The sequence below is a fragment of the Paramisgurnus dabryanus genome, chromosome 23 (assembly GCF_030506205.2).
Source record: "Paramisgurnus dabryanus chromosome 23, PD_genome_1.1, whole genome shotgun sequence".
Lineage (NCBI taxonomy): Eukaryota > Metazoa > Chordata > Actinopteri > Cypriniformes > Cobitidae > Paramisgurnus > Paramisgurnus dabryanus.
In genome coordinates this window covers 6687524-6708439 of record NC_133359.1, presented here as the reverse complement: position 1 = coordinate 6708439, position 20916 = coordinate 6687524, and the positions used below count along the sequence as shown (strand labels likewise).

Below are 20916 nucleotides of genomic sequence, written 5' to 3'. Positions count from 1 at the left end.
CAAACTTTCAAGGACCTGTGGGAACCCTGTGAAATATCGCTGGAGACTGCGTTACAGGGATGCAGGAAGTATGACAAGGGAGACGCAGCGTCTCGTTCCCTTCTCAGGGAACAACAGTTACATACGTAACCCGAGATGTTTTCATGTGTCAAACACAACTATGCAAAAAAGCATTTTGGTATGAATCAACATTTGCATACAGAAGGTTTAAGCATTTAAAGCAAAGTTTAGCACGTGTGCTTAAAAAGTCTAGAATTTTTATCATATTATCCTACACTACACAGGGAATAATATGGATTTTTTTTCTAGAAAACTTCTTGTATAAAATAGATTCAAGCACTTTCAATTATCTGTATCTATGTATGTATATTTTTTTTTTAGGAACATCCCAGGGCTTTATATAGGGTACTTACTTACTGCATGCTGCCTATTATCTTATTTAACCCTATTTTTTAAAATGTTGTTTGATTTGGTTTCAAGTCTGCGAGTCATTAGGGAAACAATAAATAAAAAATGAAATTGCACACTTTAAAATCGAGGACATTGCACACTTTAAGTCAGGAAGGAAAAATTTAGAATTTTCACCACCAGTTTCCCCCTGTTGAGTTATAGTAGGAAGCAGACGATGTTATTCTAATCTACACAACACAGACTGCTAGATTTGCCTTGATCTTCAAACAAGTCTGAATTTATGTGCCTTTGTACATGAGCCACGTTCCTGCAGGTCTGGCCGTACAGGACGTCTCTTCGCAAGAGTGTGAAATGCCTGGACTCTTTTTCAATCCCTGTCATAACTGGTGTGTCCCGGTTCCCTCAGGCGGCATCAGTCGTGTTATACAGAGTGGAAGAGCTCAGCGGAGACTGGCGCTCGCCGAGAGGCGCATCCAGCCAAGAGACCATCTGTCACAGCGAATAACTGCGTGACAGCACAAATACAGATCTACCTCACCAAAATCCTAACCTGCAATAAGAACTGATAGATATAAAGATTTGGAACTGACATAGCTGTTTTTAACATACGTTATTATAGTGGCAAGGACTTGGGGAACATACTGTTTGTTTGTATTTATTACACGGCTCTCTGGAATGCTTGATTCTGATTGGTCAGTTGAGACATTTGCAGGTTCGTTCTTTTCGAATAATAACCGCTCCAAAATAATAACGCATAGCCGGTACTACTTTTACTAGTAAGATCGCTCCGCGCCAATAAAGATTACTGTTTGTTTGGCGCCATCTTGTGACAAACACTGGACAACCACGACAAGACACAGAGAGCTTACTGAGACTGAACTTGACAAAATAGAGCATGACAGCTACGAAGCCACCAACACACAAAAAAATACAGAATGGGCATTAAAACTTCTCAAAGACTGGCTAAAAGAGAAAAAAATGGAGACAGACAAGTATGAAGCAGAGGAACTTAATAAGGTATTACGATCATTTTATGCATCTGTGCAAAGTTTCGCGGAAGGATAAAAATGTTAATTTAAAACAAATATGCCAATAAAATGTTTCCAATTCATATTCATGTCCAGTTTTTTTTCTTATGTGACAAGTAGCCGTGTAATAAGCGGGATAATGTAGAGTCAGCCGGTAGTTATCGGGAAATAAGCCCCTTCAGTGTGATACAAGACCCTTCGCTTCGCGTCGGGTCCTGATCACACTGTCGGGGCTTATTTCCCGATAACTACCGGCTGCCTCTACATTATCCCTTACTTAATGGGATAGTTCACTTTAAAATCAAAATTCTGTCAAATTCTGTTCTCAACCTGTATAAATTTATTTTTTCTGATGAGCACAAAAGAAGATATTTTGAGAAATGATGGTAAACACATAGCAGACACTGACCATTGACTTCCATAGTAGGAAAAAAATATTTTGGAAGTATTGTGATAAATGATGAAGAAAATATTTTGATTAATGATGGCAAGCACACAGTTGACAGTACCCATTAAATTCCATCATATTTTTATTCCTACTATGGAAGTATATGGTCACTATATGCTGTGTGTTTACCATCATTTCTCAAAATATCTTCGTTTGTGTTAATCAGGAAAAAGAAATGCATACAGGTTTAATACCCTTTAAGGATGTTCCTATTAGAGAAGTCCATGTTAGCATTAGGATGATAATGACATGCTGGAAAATTCAGCTGAAACCGAGTTAAGATGGCAGGTGGTTTTGTGTGGTTTCTAGATGGTCCAATTCCAACTGTTATAATTCATTGCATCACTTAGGCTACATTTTGGATCAAAATCGAGGAGCCACAAAATATTTCCAGCCCCAAAATGCATCATACAAAGCTGCGATTTATAAGACACACATTTATAAGGGGGTCTTCAAATAGCAAAATTGTGTTATTCTGCTAACTGTCCCTTTAACTTGGTATAACATGTTTTCCTGCAGAGTAATCAAAACACTTAATAAAACATCTGACAGTATTTACCTTTTAAAGATTTTGAATATCTGTAAAAATATTTTGACTAAAATAGCTTAAAATAACTTTGTTTCCCGGACAGAGATTAGCTTAAACCTGTACTTCGGAAATATAACTAGTTTTACTAAAAACATTACTTGTGTGCATTTTGAGGCAAAACAAAGGGCACTGATGTATTTAGAGAAATGTCAGTGCAAGCTGTTTTCAGTTTGGACAGCTTTTAAATTTATTTTAGTCTAGGACTAATTTAATCCCTGTCCAGGAAACCGCCCCAAAATGTGCTTGAAACACTGTAATTTTACTTCATTGATCCATAACAACATTGCCCTCTATGTTTAGAAGAAAGTAGCGCAGCGTTTTATCGCACAGTGAGCGTACTACACTACCCACATACACCAGCGGCATGACGTCACGACGCTTGGACCGTAAACAGTCACTTGACACTAACATCATCTCTAAAGAAAGGCAGTTCGGGTTTAAAATCTGACTGATATTTATTTTCGTGCGTAACCGCAGAAAATAATTTGCGTGAAAGTGTCACTCGTGCTGCAGATCAATGGCGGGATCAGAGTGGCGCGTGTCGTTAAAGCTGATAGATCAACCGTTAGTGCCGAAGTCGGTGCTGCAGTTTCCAGAGACTGAACCTGGAGATGTTCCTCCTGGAGAATATCGCGTCTCTACTCTTAAACAACTCGTTTCTGCACAGATCCCTGATGCCATACCTGATCCTGACCTCATAGGTACTGTATGCATCGCTAAACTTGCATAGGTGCCATTCAGACTGTACAGAGTTGTAAGTATACCTGTATACTGTACATATGGGTGATTATATAATTGCAGGTACATTTAGTGTCGAGTAATTTTTTTCTGCTTTTTTCAAATGGTTATCATTTTTATTTTTTAAGAATTTGGAAACTGTCATGGACCACAAGATATGTGTACATACATTGTTGACAGTAATAATTTCCAGCTATATAAGACACTTTTTACAGAAAATATACATTGTTATAGCCTGTAACGTCCTGTGATCCATGACAATAAGTACCAAATTATTAAGATAAATAATAAAAAATAATGCCATTGGACACCAAATGTACCTGCTGCAATTATATAATCACCCTTATGTCCCACTATAACAAGGCTACCTGGTTATACGTAGGCATTAAAACGATAGTTTAATTGCATCAAAAAGTAAGAAAAAAAATTGTCAATAATAAAAAGTCTACATTATCAAAGCTTTTTATTTAAACACATTTATTATGTTTTATGTATCCATTACGAAAATTTACAACGTTTTAACTGTAGTAACCATATAGTAAATATTTTTGGTTTATTTTTAGTAAAACATAGTAACCACAAATTTACCATTGCCTTAGGAACCATAGTTTAACCATGATATTTTTTTGTTAAACTGTGGTAGTAGAAATGGTAACCAATTCAGCAAATACCATGGTTACCACACTTTTACTATACAAAACATAGCTAATTTTTTATAAGGGACACATGCTAAAATGCATATTTTAATAAGTAATCAATGATAAAATAGGATAAAGATTAAGCAATGTGTGACCCTGGACCACAAAACCTTAGGGTCTTAGGGATAATTGTATCACCCCAAAGATTTATTCATCATTGAATAAATAAGCATTCTATTGATGTATGGTTTGTTAGGATAGGACAATATTTGGCAGACATACAACTGTTTGAAAATTTGGAATCTAATGGGTTCAAAAAATCTAAATATTAAGAAAATCACATTTAAATATTAACGAAAATCACCAAATAAAGTCCTTAACAACACATATTACTAATGATAAATATATTTCTGATATATTTACGGTAGGAAATGTACAAATTATCTTCATCGAGCAATATCCTAATGATTTTTGGCATAAAAAATTGATAATTTTGACCCATACAATTTTTGGCTACTCGTACTAGTTATATTATATTATATTATAATAACTTGTTTCGTGGTCCGGGGTCACATATATATATAAATTTATATTAGAAGCCTTTAGGAATGGATGATATATATACGTCTGGATCCGAACTTTACTTCCGGTTTCGTTTTTTTTAATGGTCTGACTAGTTGCTAAACTGATCTCTTGAACAAATGCCTCGTCGAAAATAACAAATGTTTTGGTTTCCTATGTAATCTATGTGTTGTTTTTTTGCTTGTTATATAAATAAACTATGTTTAAAGAACTTTGTTGCTATTTATTCTTAGCGGAGTTTACCCGGAAGTTACGTGCGGACCGCGACAGCCGCTTGTTCAGTGGCGGCTGGTGACTTCTTTTTCTGAGGGCGCACGATGCGAAGTTCGTCACAACATGTATGTAGCCCGTCATGTGTGTGGTACGTAATTTCAAAATATGTGTTCTGCACTTTGAGAGATCGTATGTGCATCACGTGTCCTGCCAAAATAAGTGTCTCCTACAGACGCATCAAAGAGTTTATGATAAAAGAGACGCTCGCGTTTGCCAGATACTCGCATAATCTCATGCGTAATCAGAGTTTAATGTTAAGGGAGTGTCTTTTGGAACATGAGCGTCTCTTTTATCATAAACGGTTTTGATGCGTGTGCAGCAGGCACTTATTTTGACGTGATGCACACATGATCTCTCAACACGCAGGACACATATTTTGGAAAAGGGAACCACACACATGATACTCCGAACACTTATTTTGAATTCGCGCCCCTCGGATGAGGAGTCACGAGCCGCCACTGCGCTTGTTTATGTTGTTACTGCTGAAACGGTCTATACAATTCAATTCAATTGACACACACACTAGTCAACATACCCGTTCTTGTTTTAGGACTAGGGATGCATAACGTTTAATCACGATTAATCTATAGCAGAATAAAAGTTTTTGTTTACATCATATATGTGTGTGAACTGTGTATAATAACTTTGTATAGATAAATGCACACACATGCATGTATATATTTAAGAAATTTTACATGTGAATATACATTTGTATAATATAAATATAAATACCTAATAAATAAATTTTTTTTTTTCTTAAAATTAGACATGCATGTGTGCATATTTATATATACATAATTATTATACACATATATAATGTAAACAAAAACTTTTATTCTGCTATAGATTAATCTTTTCAAGCAAAACTTTAAAATTTCCTTTAAAAATGAAACATTAAGTATGATTCATTATTCAGATAGTTTAACGTATTATGAAAATCTGACTTTTCATAAGTTTAAGTGTTGTAATTGGGTCCCCAGTGCCTCTATAAACCTAGAAAATGTGAACAAGAACAACCCAGTAATTTAGTTTTGTTAAAGGGACCATTTAACATGTCCGCCCAAAAAAAAATCAATTCATACTCCACACTCCAAACAGACGGGGGCAGTATACCTCCAGAAAAGTGAGTTGGTCTATTTTAATTTAGCAGCTGCAAATTTAGCAGCATATATCAAGTTTGATTTACATTAGCAACTAAGTTATCATTAGTCACAAAAAAAACATTCGGTCTCATTAAAATTGCAATGTTTTCCGCTACGTTTCGTGCGTCCATTTGGTGTTCATTATAATCGAAGACATTTCAAGCTTCTTAGCTAATGTTACATTTTAGCATCAGCTTGGTAGATAACGGCTGAAAACCGGATCGGATCCGTGGGTAGAGCTAACTATTAAACGCTAACAGCTAAGGATGCGCAATAATTTGCATGCGATAGTCATTGCGCTTCTCGTCAGTGAAGCCGGTTTCTTGATTAAAAGTAAAACGCCATCAGCTGCTTTCAGATGGAGCCACATTTACTGCACAAAGCCGTAGTTCATGTACAAGCTGAGCATAGGTTATCGCAATGCCTATTATAAGTGAACTTCTAGCGAAATACTAACAGCATCTTACTTACCAATCGAAAAGAAATGTTGTCATTTCGGAGTCGAACCTCATTTCTTTCATGTCCATTAGTTGTCTCCAGCGATGAAAGCAGTACCAGTATTTACTCTGGTTCGGTTACTTTATTTATCATATTTTATTTGTGATTCCGAGCGCGTTGTTCCCTGCAGCAAATGTTTGTGGTAGTGGTAAATGTCTCTTGCTTTAGCCATTCTTCCGCTCTCTTCCCTGAACTGAAATACGTCCGAAACCCCTATTGCAAGGCAGGAAGGCATCAAGGCATGTCCGAATCCATGGCTGTCCGAATTGCATTTCTCTGAGCTGCTTTCATGAATCTTAATCCAACAAGTCAGCTGCCTTAGTTTTCGTACGCAGCGGTAGTAGTAGAGGGCTGTACTCCCACACATGCGACTTATTCGTGTATTGCAGTTTGGCTGGCGGTTATGTGCGTGGCCCGCATACCGCCTCCCATGGTCGAAACTGGTATTACAACACCAGTCGGGCTGTAGCTAGTAATTTAGCATGCTAATTCAGATTGATATTTCTGCAGCACTATACCTTGTCATTTTTTTTAATGACACCTTTGCCCTTATTTCTTCTCATTCTTTTGATGCGTGTAGCTCATTTTCTTAAATCTTTTACCTCAATTATTACAAATGGCACCTTTAAACAATTCTCTGCAAGCATGTGAATTAATAATTAAAATTCGGCTGTCAGAATACCACCCCTTAATCTGCACTATCCAACCACGGCACTGACATTTAGTGCAGAGATCAGCTCATTTGCATTTAAAAGGACACACCCAAAAAAACAGCACATTTTGTTCACACCTACAAATTTGCAGTTTTAACATGCTATAATAAATTATTATACGTACTTTGGGGACACCAAACATTTATTTGACATAATTAAAAAGTTTTGTGAAATGTCCCATCTAAAGCCAAGAAGTCTCTGAATTCCCAAAGGCCATGACCCCAAGTTTTCCAACTGTGCTTTATGCATCTCAGAGTTGGTGTACTGTGGCAGGAAGTTAAAGGATGACTTGACTCTAGACTCCTATGGGATTCAGTCTGGATCTACTGTTCACATCTTGAGAAAGTCATGGCCAGAACCCGAGATTCAGCCTGGTAAGTGTGTGTTGTACATTCAAAGATGTACCATCATAGAAATGTACATTTTCTTATATTTATTCACCCTCATGTCATTCCTTATAACTTCCTTCCTTTTGAATAAACACAAAAGGAGTTGTTAGGCTAAACTGAATAGGAAGGATGTTGTCAAGGTTAAGTTGTATAGACTACTTTGCTTAACAGCCCCTCCATTCACTTTCCACAGAAATAAGAAATTCATATAATTTTAAATAACAAGAGGGTGAGTAAAAGATGACAGATTGAAACGGCAGACCCAGAGTTTTTTTAGGATTAACTGTTATAACACTTATATCTGTATTCCACCGTGTTCCTGCTATAGAGCCAGTGGACAAGGTTGCCGCCGCAAGGGAATTTCGTGTCTTACAAGCAGCTCTTCAGACCAGCACTGCATACAGAGACTCCGTAAGTTGACCAGCATCTGAACCATCCAATGAAAAGTCAGCAGATTTAGCATTACAACCTTTCTCCCATTTCAGGTGTTCAAGATGTTAAACAACAAAGAATCTCTGGATCAGATTATAGTTGCGACACCCGGGCTGAGTAGCGATCCTGTAGCTCTAGGTGAGTACCAAGTATGCAAATTTTGGTATTTGGACCAGGTTGAAGACTAACCTAAGTTTATTGTCCACAATTTTAGGGGTGCTTCAAGACAAAGACCTCTTCATACAATTCACAGACCCGAACATGCTTGACACGTGAGCTTTCATCATCAGTGTCATGTTTTAACTGTCTACATGCAACATAAATAAATTATATGGTGCACATTGCAATGTAAATGGTATAAACTACTGGTTTTAAAACTTTTTGATCTGCACCCCTCTCCCCCCTTGTGTAGGGTGCATCCCTTTGCACGCTTCCCAAAAAAAATGCATGACATAATACTCAATCTTAGAATTTGAATTAAACATATTTTTCTGTGGTTTAATTAAATGTATTTTATAAAATGTCATAAAACATTGGCACCATTTCACGCCCCCCAGTTTGAGAACCACTGGTATAAACTGAGAAGAATTGTCTTACCAGGTTGGTTAATTCTCATCCCGCATTGGTGAATGCTATCATCTTGGTACTTCACTCTGTGGCCGGTAGCGTGCCACCCCAGCAGAGCGCCAACTCATCCAGAAATGTGTCATCTAGCTCCTATAGTGACATGCCAGGTTGGTCTCCATTAGGGATATTTATGAAAAATTTAATATGCAACTTGCTAAATAATGCCATGGACAATATGATAATGCTTTACGTTTGTAAAATCAGTTTAAATTATATTAAAATATATTTAAAAGCTTTAAAAAAAATTCTGAGAAAAGCATTATTTTTGATATCTGCATTGATCCAGAACATAGATTCTACATAACTTTTTCAAGTAATAAAATTATTCATTTATTGCAAATCATTGTGATCTGTATATTGCCATATTAAGATTCTTCTTGGTTTGTCCAGATTCAAGTGGGCAGCGTTGATGCAGGTGTAAATTGTGTTCAAAACATTGTGTAGTAGGTTCACTTAAAAGGATTGTTCACCCAAAAATGAAAACTCTGTCGTTATTTACTTACCTTCACGCTGTATAAACCTGTATAAATGTTTTGCCGAACACAAATAAAGATTTCAAAATGTTAATAACCAAATAGATTTGGGGCACCATTCACTTCCATAGTTTAGTTTTTTCTACTATGAAAATCAATGGTGCCCCAGGTCGGCTTGGTTACAAACATTCTTCAAAATATCTTCGTGTTCAGCATAATAAAGAAATGTATGCAGGTTTGGAACAAATTAAGGGTAAGTAAATAATGACAGAGTTTTCATTTTTGGGTGAACTATCACTTTACGTGATCCTACTACAAAAGTTTTCTAACCCAATATTTACAACTGCATCAGCACTGCCCACTTGAAACTGGACAAACCAAGAGCAAATGATGACAGAATGTAAATTTTTAGATGAACTATCCATTTTTTTTAAATGCCTCAAATGAGACAACTTAGTGCTTAGGCCATTTGGGACCACTAGGGGGCTCGACAAACTCGACAAAAGGCCTTAAAATGATTTAAAATAAGACGAAACAAGCATTAAAGGCGGGGTGCATGATTTTTGAAAAACACTTTGGAAAAGGGATTCAGGCCAAAACACACTGGTAGCCAATTAGCAGTAAGGGGCGTGTCTACTAACTGACATCGTTGCCTGGGTTGCGTATGTGTGGGGCGGGTCTATCAAAAGAAGGTCCAGATTCAGTTGGTGTTTGTTTAGGTGATTTCAAATGTCAACACTGGCTTTCAGAGATCATGCACCCCACCTTTAATAAAAGCTAAAACAACAAAAAAATCAACATACTTTTATTTTTTATAGTTTATTTTTATATCAAATATGCATTTGTCTAGTTATGCGAAGCTCTAGTATATTTTATTTGGATGAAATGGGGGAGCCTTTAAATATTGTTGTTTTTGAAAGAATGGATGATGTAATATGCACATACTCTATGCAATATTTCGATAATTTTAATATATTTTTTAGCCCTGGTCTCTATTGAAGTAAAATTTAAAGTAATTTTGGTGGTCCCAGTGCAGCTGGTCGATCAGATTTAATAAGTCTTGTATTCTGAACTTGATCAATATACACAAATACACAGTGTTAAAATAACAACATAGTTTTTTTTATCCACAGGAGGTTTCCTCTTTGAAGGAACGTCTGATGATGAGGATGAATTCCAACCGGTTTGTTATGAGATTTGTAGTCTAAATTTCATTTAAGTTACAAAAAACATAAAAATTAGCCCATAATGAGAAATTATAAATATAGTTTCGATACAAAATCATATAACTTTAGAAGGCATTTAATATCTGTATGGATTAGTTATTGGTGGATGCGCTTTATAAATGGGGCACTATCCAATGTCATTATAAAGCAGAATAGATCCATGATATTATTTAATATAACCTTAAATGTGTTTCGCTGAAAGAAGAAAATCATATACATCTAGGATGGCTTTAGGGTGTGTAAAATGTGAGCTAATTTTCATTTTGGGGTGAACGATTCCATTATCATCTGTAGGGAAATCGTGGTGGACCATCCAATCTTGCCAGTGGTTTGGCAGGCATGAGACCAGCTTCACTTGGTTACAATGGAGCCGTGGGTCCCAGACCCATCACTCAAAGTGAGCTGGCCACAGCTCTGGCCCTTGCCAGCACCCCTGAGAGCAGTGCTGCCACGCCAACTACAGGAAACCAGGTAAATATGTGTTCCTGTAGCTCAGTGGATTGAGCAATGAGCCACGCAAAGGCAGTAGATTTGATCTTAGGAACACACATAATGATAAAATGTATACCTAAAAGGGTCTACTGAATGAAAAGTCAATGTAATCTATTTACCTTTATGTTGTATGTGATGGGCAGCAGCTAACAAATATTTCTTTATGTGTATGTTTTATAGGGTCCATCTTCAGGTGTGTCTCCTATCCCTGCCGGGACACCCATAACAAATGATCTCTTTAACCAGGCACTACAACAGGCGCTGCAGGTGTCAAGCATGTCCAGCTTACAGGTCAGTAATCGCTTGACATAAATGCCATGATCAAGTCATTGTACACATTTTTCAAGCCTGGTATTGATTATTCTCGCGTGGTCCGATTTCAAGTGGGCAGCAATGGATGCAGACGTAATCTAGGTTTAAAATATTTTATGGTAGCATCATTTACTAAACCACATTGTCACATTGTTCCTGTAGATTTGTGTAGTTCTTTGTCATACTTCCTATGCATATCTCTCTATCCATAAAAGGCATTTGTTCTTAGCTGTTTAATGACCGGTTATGAATTTATGAGCTTAATGTTTAGCTATGAATTTCTACTCCATATAAGGAAATTGCAGAAATGCAGATCAGACGTTTCTAGACCAAACGCTTTCTTGCACACATTTTTTGCATGCATTTTGTTTTTTTAGCATAGCTTTTAATCGGACTGGTCTTTTTTATAGCTCAGTTTTATAGCTTTGTATGTATATTTAACTGTAATGTAATGCATAAACATGATAAATGACTATATAAACGTGTGTGTTTTTAGAACCAGTGGCAGTCACAGCTCCAGCAGTTACGGGACATGGGTATTCGTGATGAGGAGCTCATCCTAAGAGCCCTGCAGGCCACGGGTGGAGACATTCAAGCTGCTTTGGACCTCATATTCGCTGGAGGGGCACTATGAGTCTGTCCTCTGAAATAAAACAGGATTGTGATGTTACCCCCCAAAATAAGCCCTATTTATGTCAAAATGTTTTAACTAACATTTGTCTTTTAAGTACATAATTCAATTTGAGTGTATAACACACTATCGGCTAAAAAAATCCCACAATGTTACACGCTGGCTGTGTTGGTACACTGTATTGTCTAATTTTTGGAGGTATATTTATAATAGCCTAAAGCTCAAGTTTGCCTGACAATCAGACAATCGTTTATGCTTTGTTTTTGTTGTATAAATGTCGTATTACTCTATTTAAAAAAACAACAACAACGTTGCAGCGCCATCTGGTGTGACATTGTAACAAAAGTAACTTAATGTGAAATTTAAAATGTTGTAAACTCCAATAGAGTATGCTGTACAAGTTAAATATTAATAAAATATGAAAAAAATTGTGACCAAGTCTGTGAAAGCTATTTTGATATAAATGATACAGGAGTTTATACATTTGTGGCACAAATTTGTGACCCGATACAGCGCTGCTTTGGTTAAACCAAAGACCTTTTTAAGATGTAAAATAAATCTTTGGTGTCCCTAGAGTATGTATGTGAAGTTTAAAATACCATATAGATTATTTATTATAACATGTTAATAGAGAGTTAATAACATATCTCTATTATAAGAGATACAGGCTATTAAACGTGATGGCGGTACATACTGCATATTAAAGCAATAAGCCCCAAGAAGCAGTGGGTTACCAGTGTATTTTATAACTAAGGGGCGTTGTTAGGCACGACACGAAGCGGAGTGCCTAAAATCCCCTCAGCTGCTATAAAATGCACTGTAACCCCACTGCTTTGCGGGGCTTATTGCTTTTATAAAATGGTTACTTCATATGCATAGCAGGATTTCATAAAATAAAACACAAATAAGTTGTTATTATATTAGTACCAGTTTTAGTTTAATGCCTTACAGAAAAATGATCTTCTTTAAATAAACATAAAATATCAAATGAAAAAACAGACCATCCGCTTTCAAACAACAAAAAAACTTTTCATCCTATCTTTATTTGTTCTCCTATCACCTCTCCAATTTTTTAGCTAAAAGCGGAGATAATTCCATTTTTGTGAAGAACTTTTGTAAGAGATCAGATTCAGAGCCTGATCAAAACACGGTGTTGTTAGTGTTGAGTAAATGCGTCAGTGTTTAACTTGGGTAAGATCGCCACCCAGTGGATAGCGAAAATATGAATTTGAGGTAGAAACTCCTCAGGGAACGTTTTCTCTTTTTTTGACGAGATGACTCAACAATATTTATTGACATTTATGTGGATATCGCCATTAATTGTGCAATTGTAGACAAATTAAAAATATGATAAAGACTGTGGTGTTTATTTTCATAAATCAGTACGCAGCAACAGTGGCGCAGTGATACTTATGTAATGTGGTCTGAACCGTGGGTTTACCAGGGTATTTTATCACGGCTTAGAACGCGTTTCAACAAATCAGAATGAAGAACCAGCCCTGCCCGTTTTAGAATTATGCATAAAACTATGGGTGGAGTGTTTTTGGCACTTTGATACTGCTGGTTTATTAAATTAAATGCAATAAATTAATTTATTAATAACTTGTATTAGGGTCAATGACGTGATGTAAATTATTTTGTGTCCCTATGGTTCAATTAAATGTAAAAGGGTTAAAATTTCAAATACATTTGCAGATTACTTGCATACATTCTCTTTTTTGAGGACCAAGTCTTAAATTACTGGTTTTATTTTATTTTGAAAGAATATTTGGGGGATAATTGCAAAAATGTCAATGTGGTGTAACCAGTCTGTGTCAATTGGTGTAACTTGTATTTTTTTAAAGAAAAAAAATATATTCATAAAAAATGTGGAATAAAATATAATCATCTAGTTTAGTGTAATATGATGTTACATAAATGTTTACATCATTTGTCAAAGATTATAAAAAAACAGCTGTTTTCAGCATACGTCCGGACAAAAATTACAACACATTTTTACAATTTACGTTCAGAAATAACTAATAAAATGATATTTTAAAAAGATTTTTTTATTTTTGATGATTATGCTTAAATGCCATCAAGGTGGATAAAATATTGAATATTTCTCATTATTTGGCGCAATTGGAGGGTACACCATTTGACATTTTTATGTCCTTTCATTCTTAACTTTCATAAAAATGGTGCAAATGTATTTTTTATTGCCTAAAATTAACATAAATACACTATGTGCATTGAAATAAACCTGATGCGTGCCTTTAAATCAAGTTTTTTAAAAGATTTCTGAATTTCTCATCTTGCCAAATTGTTTTTGTCACTGACCAATTAATAAAATGCATATAATAATACGTTCAGGGATGAAGGTGAATAGATGATGAAGATGGCATCTCCCATCAGATGTTCATATTAACAACAGAAAATATCACTGAGTCAGGGGTATTATTATAATTTACAATAAATTAAATGATGAAGTGCCTTATGAGTTTATTTTTTTTATCTTGTTCTTGTATATTTATAAATCAAACAGGCACGAGGTATTTACACAGAACAGTCAATTGTAGGCTACATTATAAGCTTGCATACTACACAGTGTGATGCATTTTAAAGCTTTAAAGTTGTTGTAGGCAGCGTAAAAACTTGTTAACTAGGCACACACATACCAGCAGCTGACCACACTAATCTTCCGATATTAGTGAATTTTATTTGTCAAAAAAAAAATAGCTGAAAAACTACATAAAAATACTACCTACACATATATTAGTGATATATAAATATTGTAAATCAATGCATCCAGGAACTTACTGAAGTCTCCATGAATCACATGACGACTGAGCTTTTTGAACTTTCGTTGGCGAAACTCTTTTTCTAAGCGGCTCTGGGTTAAACTGTCCATATAAGTACCTTACCATAAAAGTCATCAGTTATCACCAGCTTCAATAACATGTTACGTGTTTATGGGCTCAGTGTTTGTCGTTGAACGTTACATCCAAATAAGGAGCTATCAGTCTGAATCTTAAAGGGCAAAATCCAGGTGAATGTCTTATAAAGCCTTTGACACAGCCAGTTTTCATCCTGACTTCTAGTTTGTTCTTCACAGGAAATAATATTAATAATGGCAGAAACAAAACAGAGTATTTCACTTTCTGTTCACCCTTCAAGCTGTTTGGTTGATGAAAAAATTGAAATAGATGTTAAACACTTGCCTGCTAACTCTAAAGTTACTCTTCATGGACGTCTCAACTCCGATGATGGGGTTGAATGGGAAGCGTTTGGCCATTACGTCAGTGATTCTTCAGGAACTGTTAAAGGTACAGTACATCATTTTCAGCATTTTTGATTCAATCACAATTATAAATGCAAAAAGTTTGTCTTTGTCTCATATTGTCATTGTAATGACTAAATTGCTAATGTGTTTGCTATAGTTTCCAGAGATAAAAGTGAAGGTGGGACTTTTGAGGGAATTGAACCTATGGGACTTCTGTGGAGTATGAGACCGGTTGCTGAAAGTAAACCAGGTTGCAGGTAAGCAATAAAACAAGAGCAGTGAACTCACTAATATTTTAAAGGTGCAGTATCTCTTAAATCTGCTTTTTGTTTTGGTTTCAAACAGATTTCAGAAAAGCAATGTCCAAACACCAGTTAAGGTGCTCATTTCTGTATATGAGGGACACATTGCTAAAGTCTATAAGTATCAAACTCCCCTCACATCAGCTCCTGTCGAGCGCTGGTATTTGGCTTCAGGCGTCCAGAGGGTTGAAGTCACAGAGAAGGGAATAAAAGGAACCCTATTCATTCCTTCAGGTTTGCATTATTATGACCAAAAAGATTTTTCAATGTCTTATGCTAAACAGCTGTAAGTGGGTTATTGTATTTTTAGGGTGGGCTTGGTAGCATGCTAATATTTTATTGTTTGACATGCACATTGCTAATAGCATATGGTATGCTTTAATGTAGCATGGTATGATTTTGCCTTTTGACATAATCACTGTATGGTACCATTTTAGTACTCCGTAAAGAAACAGAGCTTATGAATGGCCAATGTCTTGACAGCAGGTGACAGAAATGCAGCATATACAAATATACACTCACCTAAAGGATTATTAGGAACACCATACTAATACTATGTTTGACCCCATTTCGCCTTCAGAACTGCCTTAATTCTACGTGTCATTGATACAATAAGGTGCTGAAAGCATTCTTTAGAAACGTTGGCCCATATTGATAGGATAGCATCTTGCAGTTGATGGAGATTTGTGGGACGCACATCCAGGCCACGAAGCTCCCGTTCCACCACATCCCAAAGATGCTCTATTGGGTTGAGCTCTGGTGACTGTTGGGGCCATTTTAGAACAGTGAACTCATTGTCATGTTCAAGAAACCAATTTGAAATTATTCAAGCTTTGTGACATGGTGCATTATTCTGCTGGAAGTAGCCATCAGAGGATGTGTACATGGTGGTCATAAAGGGATGCACATGGTCAGAAACAATGCTCAGGTAGGCCGTGGCATTTAAACGATGCCCAATTGGCACTAAGGGGCCTAAAGTGTGCCAAGAAAAAATCCCCCACACCTTTACATCACCACCACCTGCACAGCATGATGGATCCATGTTCTCATTCTGTTTACGACAAATTCTGACTCTACCATCTGAATGTTTTAACAGAAATCGAGACCCATCAGACCAGGCAACATTTTCAAGTCTTCAACTGTCTAATTTTGGTGAGCTCGTGCAAATTGTAGCCTCTTTTTCCTATTTGTAGTGGAGATGAGTGGTACCCGGTGGGGTCTTCTGCTGTTGTAGGCCATCTGCCTCAAGGTTGTGCGTGTTGTGGCTTCACAAATGCTTTGCTGCATACCACGGTTGTAACGAGTGGTTATTTCAGTCAAAGTTGCTCTTCTATCAGCTTGAATCAGTCGGCCCATTCTCCTCTGACCTCTAGCATCAACAAGGCATTTTCGCCCACAGGATTGCCGCATACTGGATGTTTTTCCTTTTCACACCATTCTTTGTAAACCCTAGAAATGGTTGTGCGTGAAAATCCCAGTAACTGAGCAGATTGTGAAATACTCAGACCGGCCCGTCTGGCACCAACAACTATGCCATGCTCAAAATTGCTTAAATCACCTTTCTTTTTCATTCTGACATTCAGTTTGGAGTTCAGGAGATTGCCTTGACTAGGACCACGCCCCTAAATGCATTGAAGCAACTGCCATGTGATTGGTTGATTAGATAATTGCATTAATGAGAAATTGAACAGGTGTTCCTAATAATCCTTTAGGTGAGTGTACATAAATAAATGTCAAACACAAATGGCTAAATATCTTTTAAAAATTACATAATACATTGTTTGAATGAATATAAATGATTGGTCTATTGCTAGTAAACATTAATTCCTACTTACTTTGTATCATGTATTGATGATTTATATTTTACAAATAGACTTGTCATTGACACAAAAGTTATAAGTGAAGTTTGAATGCACTTTATAGCTATGAAAGACATTCGAAACAGTCATCCAGAAACAGATTTTTTGCTAATGACAACTTAAACACAAGGGAAGCACTTATTTTAAAAGCAACCTAGCATGTAACCTTGTACACTTAGACGAAGGTAAATCACATTCAGTCTACATTTAGAGACACTCCAGGGACTGATTTTAAATGGACGTGCTTTGTTTAATGTAGGTTCTGGACCTTTTCCTGCTGTGCTAGACCTGTCTGGAGGACAGGGGGGTCGAGCAGAGCACCATTCGGCTCTCTTGGCATCCCATGGCTATGTCTCATTGGCCCTGGAGTACATTGGGTTTCTTAACGCTTCGGGAAAACTCGAGCATGTGGATAACACCTACTTTGAGGTGACCATATAAATGTACTTTCTTTCTTTCTTTCTTTCTTTCCTGGAAAGTCATTTTTTAAACCTCATAAGCCTTGATTTTCCTGTATACGTTATAGTTCCGCGGGGGTAAAAATGACACCAGAAATTAAAAGAGGGTTACAAAAATATATATATTTTTTATGATACAAATAATGTATAATTTTATTAATGCCGTGTTTTGGGAGTAATTTTGTACCCATTTACCACTCAATTTCTCAACTACACCATTAGCTTGCCTGTAAAATATCCAATTATTATGAAAAATTCACATAAATTATGATCTAAATTTTATTTAAATTGTTTTTAGATATTGATCTAAATGTTATGTGTTGAATTCGGCCATTTGATGTTTAGAAAAAAACATAAAAGAATTAAATAAATCATTTCGACCAGCAGATGCCCATAGAGACCCATTCATTTTACTGGATGTGGCCAACTGCTCAAATCACTACTTTAGTGACACATTTTGTGAATTTCTGTTTATATAAACATTAGATAGGACATTAAAAATAAAAATTCTTTCAAATAGTAGAATTTTTTGTAGTTTTTGATGCATTTTGGAATGTCTGTTTTTACAAAATGCCAAAGAAACAAAGATTCAGCTTTAAAATATTTATAAAACCTATAAAGCACATTTACTTTTTATATATTCTGCATATTTTTACTTTTAGATTGTAAAGAAATGGTTCTTTTAAGAAGCTTTGACTGAATGGTTCTTTGGGGAACAAAATTTTTTTTATCTATGGCAACACCATGAAAAACATTTTGCAGCACCTTTATTTTTAAAGGTGCACTGTGTAGATTTTAGCGGTATCTAGTGGTGAGGTTGTGAATTGCAATTAATGGCTCAGCCCTCCGCTCACCCCTCCCTTTTAAAACAAATAGTGAAGCTACGGTAGGCGCCACAGGACAAACATGTAGTCTGACACAACATTGTTTGTCCCTTCACGGCTACTGTAGAAAAATGGTGGCGCAAAATGGCGACTTTCATGTAAGGGGTGCCCCGGTGTATGTAGTTAACATAACATTCCATTATGTAAAGTCATTTTTACACTACTGAAAACATAGTTATGTATATTATATTTTACATTTCTGTGAATAGATCCTCCTAAAATTTACACATTGCACCTTTAAATGTGTCTTTTTAATGTATGAAGAATTTTATACATGAATATATATGAAGAATTTTTTATGGTAATTGATTTAACGTCTTGATGTTATGTAAATGAGGCAAATATTTTATATGTGGCTAAACTTCTTTTTTAAACCATGTTAAATTTATTTCCCAGACGGCGTTTGCATGGCTAAAAAAACATCCCAAAGTTTGTCCTGACAAAGTGGCCATGATGGGGATGTCATTTGGTGTCTCTGTAACATTGGCCATGACTGCATACTCAGAGATAATACAGGTACGCAGACATCATTTATCATTACCAATACGGTGACGTTCATGCAGTACTAATATTTAAACACCAATTTCAATTACAGCCCAGGTGTGTGGTTTGTGTTAATGGAGATCACATCATGCCGCTCAATGGATCTTTGGCAGATGTCTATGCAGGGCTCCAACAGTAAGAAACTCGTGCTGCTGATATCATTATTAAGATTATTTTTATTTAGATTTATGGAGCACAGCCTTTGTTATTGATTAACTAATAAACCTTTCATTATGTTGACGCTAAGGAACGTTGGCAAAATCCGATATGATGAAAAAATGAGATTGATTTGGCGAGATCTGTTGCTGCCGATTCCCGAAGACCCTACCAAGAAAATTGAGGTATGGAGGGGGTGAATTTTGTTCTCATCGAGTTTGTCATTCAGTTAATTCAGCTGGGTTTGTTTTCACAAGATGAGCAAGATCAACTGTCCTGTTTTATTAATTGTTGGTGAAGATGATCAAAACTGGCCGTCTTCGGAGTCAGCAGCAGATGTGAGTTTAAAAAAATTATAAAATGCATCATCAAATAAAGTTGATGTTTTAAGGCTCACCTTTCCATAATGTTTCTTCAGATAAGAAAGATGATGGAGAAAGCTGGAAACAGTCGTCTGCTGACTCTTCTCTCGTATCCTGGCGCGGGTCACCTGATCGAGCCGCCCTACAGTCCTCACGTCCGATTCAGCCACTTCAAGTTGCTGGAGGCGAAAACCAAAGGTGAAAGTCCATGAACATTTACAACACTCCTGAAGTTTGTTGTTTGTCTGTATGATGTAATTACGATCAGTGCATGGTTGACAGCTGATATTTGTTGTATAACAATATGATGTAATATGGGAAGTTATATAGGTTACCTAAAGAACGTATTCCTGCCTTATCTTCATTGGCGTAACCTAAATTAGTCAGATTGTTTGAATCTCTTGATATCTTTAATATTGACTGAGTAAGGTCATGTCAGATTAAAATCAATGTGAAAGCAATTGATACTCCTAATCTCATTTTTAGACTGAGATGGTATTGGTTTGTATTTTAGTGATGATGGTGTGGGGAGGAGAGACTGTGTCTCACAGTCAGGCTCAGGAGAAGTCCTGGCAGAAGACGTTGGCTTTTCTTGAAGAACATCTATATGACAACCTCAGAGAGATCACCCAATGCTAGCTGTGATGTGCAATGAAAAGTAATGTTTTGGGGTTATCGACCCCTATCTATTACAAATACAGTATGTCCTTTAGGTAAAAAAATTATATGTGATTATTTATAAATCAAGTGTAAAGCTGTAATAGTGACTTATTCAGATTGACAGATGTTTTTGTGTTGTTGTTCAGTAAAACTGCCAAAGCGATTTAAACTTCAGTGTCAGGATCAGTGAAAGGTAAAGAAATATAGTAATAATAAAAAATATAAAACAGTTAATGCAGTTTGCAGTTAATCCTTGGGTCTGTTAATATAAATTATTTATCAATTATTATAAAACAGTTCCACTCCTTGATTCTGATTGGTCAAAAATATTGGATAAAACAAGATATGTCCGCTCTGGCAACAAAAGTCCAATGGCCTCTGATTCTTTTTTAGGCATAAATACAAGAGGTTTCTTTACCAGTCAGATACTGTGACACATTATACTGTCTTGATAGGCTTCTTGATCAAAATGTTTATTTGTTATTTATTTCATTTTTGTCTGACTTCATTTGATAAGTTCTGTCTACTTCTTTTGATATAAAAAAATGTCACAAACAGCCGCCGTGATGAGGATCAAAAACCCAGCGTGTGATGTTGCTGCCAACAGCAGGCAGTGAAGCCAAAGCCCTGAGATATCTGAAATTAACAAATTTATATCCGCAGCTTTAGTCATTTTCATTATGTGTGGCTGTCGAATCCAAACAGTACCAATAAAATGTGACAATGTATGGAATGATATATCTGGAGTATCACATCTTATTATAAGGTTTTAATTTCAACAAAAACAA

At 36.1% G+C, this 20916-nt stretch overlaps 2 protein-coding genes across 2 annotated transcripts; both read left to right on the top strand.

Moving 5' to 3' along the window:
• The first annotated feature begins 2940 nt into the window (after positions 1-2940).
• On the top strand, positions 2941-12072 carry ubl7a (ubiquitin-like 7a (bone marrow stromal cell-derived)). Its single transcript, XM_065292158.1, has 10 exons — positions 2941-3177; positions 7315-7434; positions 7778-7860; positions 7935-8019; positions 8096-8153; positions 8482-8615; positions 10115-10164; positions 10502-10678; positions 10880-10990; positions 11508-12072. Exons 1-10 carry the CDS (start codon positions 2994-2996, stop codon positions 11643-11645), a joined length of 1140 nt encoding a protein of 379 aa, XP_065148230.1. The 5' UTR covers positions 2941-2993; the 3' UTR covers positions 11646-12072.
• Positions 12073-14751: 2679 nt separating this feature from the next.
• acot19 (acyl-CoA thioesterase 19) lies at positions 14752-20182 on the top strand. Its single transcript, XM_065292431.2, has 10 exons — positions 14752-14947; positions 15062-15161; positions 15250-15440; positions 17325-17494; positions 18804-18923; positions 19003-19085; positions 19198-19291; positions 19364-19444; positions 19525-19666; positions 19983-20182. The coding sequence occupies exons 1-10, from the start codon at positions 14752-14754 to the stop codon at positions 20105-20107; spliced, it is 1302 nt and encodes a 433-aa protein (XP_065148503.1). The 3' UTR covers positions 20108-20182.
• Positions 20183-20916: the final 734 nt, after the last annotated feature.

What these genes read in the sequence shown, in the direction of transcription:
- ubl7a (XM_065292158.1), top strand. Translation starts at nt 2,994, where the DNA reads ATGGCGGGATCAGAGTGGCGCGTGTCGTTAAAGCTGATAGATCAACCG. An exon ending in TAGCGATCCTGTAGCTCTAG is followed by an intron (nt 8,020 to 8,095) that starts GTGAGTACCAAG and finishes CCACAATTTTAG; the next exon opens with GGGTGCTTCAAGACAAAGAC. An exon ending in CAAGCATGTCCAGCTTACAG is followed by an intron (nt 10,991 to 11,507) that starts GTCAGTAATCGC and finishes GTGTGTTTTTAG; the next exon opens with AACCAGTGGCAGTCACAGCT.
- acot19 (XM_065292431.2), top strand. Translation starts at nt 14,752, where the DNA reads ATGGCAGAAACAAAACAGAGTATTTCACTTTCTGTTCACCCTTCAAGC. An exon ending in TTCTTCAGGAACTGTTAAAG is followed by an intron (nt 14,948 to 15,061) that starts GTACAGTACATC and finishes TGTTTGCTATAG; the next exon opens with TTTCCAGAGATAAAAGTGAA. An exon ending in CATACTCAGAGATAATACAG is followed by an intron (nt 18,924 to 19,002) that starts GTACGCAGACAT and finishes TTTCAATTACAG; the next exon opens with CCCAGGTGTGTGGTTTGTGT.